The following is a 6548-nucleotide window of genomic DNA, read 5'->3' on the forward strand; positions in this document are numbered from 1 at the left end:
TTTTATTTATGTATTTATATTTAATATTTTTGCTTTTTAAGTTAATATAGGTGTCTTTCCTGAAAAATTGCGATTTTACAACTATAAAAACTTTTTTTTTAATTATTAGAGCCTTTTTCTATCTGCTCTCATGCTGATAATGTCATATAGCGTCGTTTCGGACCCGATTTCACCATGGTAAAACTTTCAAAAATATAAGTAATGATAGATAAACTGTAAAATAAATGCTGTAATATAAATCATTATCCATCATTAATCTGTGTATAGATTGTTTCAAATAATGTGTTAAACTAAGTGCATTCATGTTTTTAAATACAGGTTCATAGGTAGGTAAGATTGAAAAATATTCATATGTAATCAGTATGGGATTCGTATCTAAATATTTTCTAAAAAAAAAAAAACAAAAAAAAAACTGCTAAGTGAAGTTTGTCTTCCTTGTTCTGTATTCTATGTTATGAAAAACATTCAAACTATTAAGTATTATAATAAAATACAAGCAGTACCCCCACAGTGTTGCCCGTGGTATAACATTCAAGAGGAAAAATTAGCTTTAAACTTAAGTCTAGCATCCACCCGATATGGCATGGACATGTCACGCAACATCAGACATAAAAATATATTTAGAAAGCATCAAAAATAAGTATAAAACAATTTTATAGCACACATTCAGAAATGTTTAGACTGTCAAAAATATATGTTCATAGACAAAACAATGCACTTAGAATATACAATAGAAAAGTTTGAAAATTTAAAAATACACAAATGTAAGTCATTGTACCCACTGTTCCACATTTGTTTATCAACTCTGTATGACCTGATATGGAAATAAAATTCAGCTTGCTTCATAATATTTCTTTGTAAACTATATTGGCTGTTTTTACTCCTGATGCCAAGACAAAAAGATTTTGTTTGGATGTAATTCTAGAAAGTGCCACATAAAGTTGTCCATGAGAAAAACATTTTAATGTGCTTCAGCCGAGATTGGATTTCCTTTTTTGGGGCATAATCAGTTTTGAATTGCTGTTTAAAAGCAGGCATAAGCAAAGAAATGTATCGCATATGCATACCACAGCTCTTGCTATTTGTGCATGTGCAGTTTGAAGGTTTCGCACATGCACAGATAAGAACAAAGCACAGAGACTGCTTTTTTACGCATATGCGATTCGTAGTAAGAAAATGATTAAAACCGCAATTTTAAAATTCCTTTTTTTTTTTTTTTTGATATTTCAATATACTAAAATCTTCCCCAATAAATGCCCTACAAAATGGTATAAATATCTCCAATATCAGTTAAGTATTTCTTGAGTTTTTCTCTTTCAAACATACAGACGCTTTTAGGAGACTTCATTTTATGCCGGGTTTATACACGGCCAGTAGGCAGCACATATGCAGAAAGGGACTGATTAATGGTTGCCATAATTTCATAAAGTAGATGCAGGCATTTCATGCGTGGTTATAATATAAATAGCCGTTTTGGCGTCCCAGAATTTTTCTATTTCACTGCGTATCTTATTAAAATAATGGATATTTACACAAAGAAACATGATAAAATTAAATTTAAAAAATCAACGTACCTAAATTTGAGAAACCATAGAAAAGAAATGGCAAATAAAATGGCACACACACACAACCTTGCATCAGAAAAAACAAAGAACAAAAAAGGGTGGAATTAATCTATAATAAGGGATCAATTTTTCACTTAAAAAAAACCGCCAAATTCTACAAATGCATGCGCAGTAAGAAAAAACATACAATAAAGCAGCATGTTGTTGGTCTGTCGGAATAATTACTTGCCATCGACTGAACAGCATTTTTCGGCCTTTCTCCGCATGTGCTGCTTACTGGCTGTCTCATAACTGGCCGAGTGTAAACCTGGCATTATACTATGTATAAATTCCAAACTGTTTGAATGTGAACTTACTAAAAAAAATTTTTAGGTTGATTTTGTCATCAAAGAGGCGACTCACCTCGAAAACCTGGCTGTTCTGTACGAAGGCTGGACTCCCTGGGTGTGACTTCCACATTGCAATACCTCCTGTGTGGGGTATCTTGTTTCATCAGTACCCGAGTAGTGGACATCTCCACTTCTCTCTCTCAATGTGGATGAGCGGGCATGCTTCTTATTGTCATTGTCTCGCCACTCTCATCCAACGACAGGGCTCTACACCCTCATCACCACAACCAACACGCGTGCGGCTCCCGTCCGACCAGAGATCGTCGGCCCGACAGAGGAGCTGCACCAGTTCTTCAGAGCAGTGGGAATTGCATCAGTGCAACCATATTTCAACAAAAAATAAAGAACTTTGCTGCATCTTAGTCTATCCCCGTCCCTTCTGTTTTACGGCGATGGAGCGAGAACAGAATGGGGGTTTTCCCGACTTCAAAGCAAAATTATTATCTTGCATATTTTATAAGATCTAATTTTGTTTAATTTCTTTTTTTAAACTCCTTATTCTGCTCTTTAATTTTTTAAAAAAACTTTTCACATGCATTGATCTAGGCGATTATTCATTTATAAATTGTCCTCAAATTGCTCATTTTAAAAATATTAATTTTGGAGGGTGAAATATTCCTATAAATTAAAAAAAAAAAAGATTTTGAAATATTTTGGGTTGATATTGGATATTTTAAAGAATCTTTTCTGTAAGTTTTGTGGAATGTAGGATACTTTTAGGTGAAAGTGATTTTACTATATTTGATTTTTTATAGAGGAGGGGGGAAAGTATATTATCTATTTGATTTCCCCTCATAATACTGCATTTTGTATTTTTAGAAGCAAATTATTATTTCAAAATTATATATGTGCAATTCTGAGTATGAAATATTTTTATGAGCTTTAGGCAATAAATGCTTTAATATTAAAGACAAGGTTTGTGAAAAAAGATTGCTGTACTAAAATTACTTTTTATTATAACTTAATACCTGTGCTTTAAATATTGTAACTTCTGCAGTTTTAATCTTATTACTTCTAGATAATTGCAATTTTATCTGTTATTACTACATATTTAGAAATAAATATTTTTATTTGCTTAGCTGAATTGTGTTTGTTTTGTGGGTTAAAATTAATAAAGTAATGGTTTTTGAAATTTGATGTACATCTCTTCTGGTGTAATGTATTGCTAATTTATTTTTTTAAAAAAAGCCTTTCATTTATCTAAATTTCTGTAATACCTTTGAATACTTTTGTTTAAAGAGTTATACTTAACTGATATTTTTCTTTTGAAGTAAAGTTTTGGGAAAAGTTGTATTATATTGTAAATTATCTAATCTGTAAGTAAACAAGAAATATTTACTTTTCTATCATAAATTAAATTTCATTTTAGTTTTTTCACTTTCAAATTTTAATAAGATTCATTATAATAATGCAAGATATTAACAAATTATTTTTCACTCAATCTTAAGGAAAAGTTGATTTCAGGTCTAATTTAACAGGTCCATGACTTATTTATACAAATTTTGAATTTGAATAAAAATTTAATTTCCCCATTTATCATATGCCATGGATTTTTTTTTTTAAAGTAATAGATTGGTTTGAAACTGATTTTTAAGAACTTATTTGACTAATTTCTATTTTGCACAAAAAAAATGCTTTTGTTACTCAGCTTTTGCTTCATAATTGTTTTCAGTGATACTGTACACCATTGTTTGTGGTTTTTTTGAAGTGTTAGTAGTTTTTTACTACTGTATTTCTTTTTTGTTTTGTTTTTTAATTCATAGTGTCTTTAAATTTTGATATTCTGTCCATATTTTGTCCTGAGTTGAGTAAACTTAAGGGTCCCATTTATGTTTAATTTTTGCAGCGATAGATTTTTTTAAAAAGAGTTTTATGTAACAAATGTATACCATCAAGAAGACGAAAAGTTACGAAATATTAGAGAAGTAAGGACATTTCAGTCGGCTATTTGAAGGGAAATAAAATGAAGTAAATACGTAATTAATGTGTAAAAACTTTCTCTTTCATGTGTTTTGTTTGTTGTGGTTGTTCACTTTTGTAGAAAAGAATTTCTAGTGTACTATAATTTCTAATTCTATAGATGTGTTTAGAATTTCTTTCTTTGATAATCTAAGCAAGACTTTACGATTTAAGAGTGATTTGCTGTGCTATATTGCACATTGAGTGTTTTTTGTCCTGTGAAACGTATTGGTCAAATGTAATTTCTGTAGATGGATATAAATTTATCACATCTTCCGTCATTACATATATTGTAATTGTGGGTTGTTTGGGATTGTTCTGTATGTCTGATTTGAAAAATAAATTATTCATCTCACTTATGCATTTTTATTGTGTTAAAGAATTGAAAAATTAAACACATTCATTTCTTTTCTCTCATTTATCCACTTGTGTTAGCAAGAAATTCACAGGTGTATCTGCCAAAAAAAATCCACTATAACTTGTGGCAAATTTACACTAAGTGTCGGATACCTTTAATGATTCTAGGCAAATGTCACAGAATACTTGAACTCGAGGTTCTTAACCTTAACAGCTGAATAGAGTATTGGCATTAATAAGTGAATAGGCAAAATAAGAGTATTAACTTATTAGATAATTAAGTAATAAATGGGGAAAAAAGAAAATCGCATGAATGTTTCCAAATTCGGTCTACTTTTTTCCATCTACTCCAATACTATCTACTTTTTTAGATAATATTGCTAACAACCTAAGAATGTTACTTGCATAACATTTTTAATTTCATATGACTATATAAAACTTTACTAAAAAAACTATTCATCTCAAGTTAGGATATATAAACGTTTCAGCTCAGTTTATGTTCCAAATGAGCATCTAAGCCCCTTGAACTCCAGAGTCAACAATAACTAAGGCAGACAAGTAATTTTCATAATTACAAGAGAAGGGTAATATAATTTTTTTCCCTCATAAAAAAAAAAAAGAAGCATCAACTCAATTTCTGACAAGCACATTAATTTTCATTGAACATAATTATTAGTTAGATCAAAAAAATTCGTCATAAGAACTGGAATAGTACAATTTATGAAGCTTAGAAAATATAATTTATCTCACAAATAATAATTCTTGGATATAGATCAAGAATCTATAAAATGCTAATGTATGTGGCTCAGAAATAGTTTTTATTGTCAAATATAAAAGAATCACTGTACAAGTTTCAGTTCAGTCTGCTTCATTGAATGTTTTCATAGCTTATTAATGGGGCACAAAATATTAAAAATTCTCTGGATACTGTTGTGTCAAACAATCGTTTTCCATTCAGTCAGATAAAAAGATGTAAAAGGAGCTTCAAATGGAAAGTTTCCTACCAAGATTAACATTCATGTCTTGCAAAAAAATAGCCTTTGTATGACTTTAAAATTCAAATAATATAATTCGAATAATAATTTGCTTTGAAATGTTATGATGGAACTCAAACTCATCCATCAATACATTCAATAACTGCATTAGGACTTCCACATCTCATATATATTTCTTAATTTGCAGTAAACCAATTCAATTCAACCTCTGATACCCAAAATAAGTGACCATTCAGACATCCATAGAATAGCATAGTGGCCGAAATACCCTGTACTATTTCCTTCCCCTTTTTTTATAAAAAGAGTCATAAATCTTTTTTGACAATGGTTGCTTCCCCTGTCACTGTTGATTCACATCTCCAGAAAGAGTTAGAGGGCAGATGCTTAATTTATATTAAGCTTTCTGTTTGCAAATTATTATAGTATCTTGCTAAAATGCCTGAATATAATAAAATTGAGTATTTTTCAGTGTTTAGCAACAAAATGTTTTGATTTGATTATGTTGGACAATATACCTACAATATTTGTGTTAGCTGGCAAGAGGTTATTTTGTTCAGATAAATATTCTCTGTCCTATGTTATTCTATTATTTTAAATTCTGAACTTCTGAATAAACTAGTTATTTGCTTTAGGGATGAAGTTACTTTTTTTTATGTACCTACAGACATCTTAATAAGTTTTCAATTTTAGAACTTTATTCTCTAAATATTAATTAAGAATTCTCTTAAATTTTAATAAGATATTAAGTGCTTACAGCAAATTATCTAGATTAATTATTCTTAAAATGAAAAAATTTGATCCTTTGAATGATAAATTTTAAGGAGCATGCGAGTAGCATTTTAAAATTATGTTTCTGTATTGAATACACCTTTCAATAATTAACAATTATAATCATGTACAGCTATAAAAAAAACCATCTAGAAATTATACAGTGTTATCAGAATTTGTAAACGAACCTCATTTAGTCAACATTAGTTTCGCTGTTAGAAACACGGCGATGCAAGAACTTCCACAACGAATTCTTGATTGCAAGAAGCGGTAAAGAAATATTTATCTTCCCTTTCACCATATCTTTAATTTCATCCAATTTGAAAGAACATTGCAAAGAGCAAAAGAATTTATGCTTTTCAGTCATAATAAAAAACATTGCATATGTTGCAAACATATGGCATTTAACAACCTGAAAAATCTGGATACCAAATGCAACTACTAATATATAAAAAATTTTAAATTCTGGTAAAACTTTTGTGCTTTTCGTATAAATTTTTACAAAATATACACTG

At 29.5% G+C, this 6548-nt stretch overlaps 1 protein-coding gene across 2 annotated transcripts in view; it reads left to right on the forward strand.

Annotated features, from left to right (window-relative positions):
- The window catches only part of LOC129966951 (serine/threonine-protein kinase SMG1-like), an 81211-nt gene extending 76943 nt beyond the window's left edge, over positions 1-4268 (forward strand). For both annotated transcript variants that reach the window (XM_056081570.1, XM_056081571.1), the window contains one exon: positions 1938-4268. In XM_056081570.1, coding sequence (XP_055937545.1) covers positions 1938-2015 — 78 coding nt within the window. In that variant the 3' untranslated portion in view covers positions 2016-4268. The remainder of the gene's footprint in view (positions 1-1937) is intronic.
- The last annotated feature ends 2280 nt before the right edge of the window (positions 4269-6548 follow it).

The sequence above is a fragment of the Argiope bruennichi genome, chromosome 4 (assembly GCF_947563725.1).
Source record: "Argiope bruennichi chromosome 4, qqArgBrue1.1, whole genome shotgun sequence".
NCBI lineage: Eukaryota > Metazoa > Arthropoda > Arachnida > Araneae > Araneidae > Argiope > Argiope bruennichi.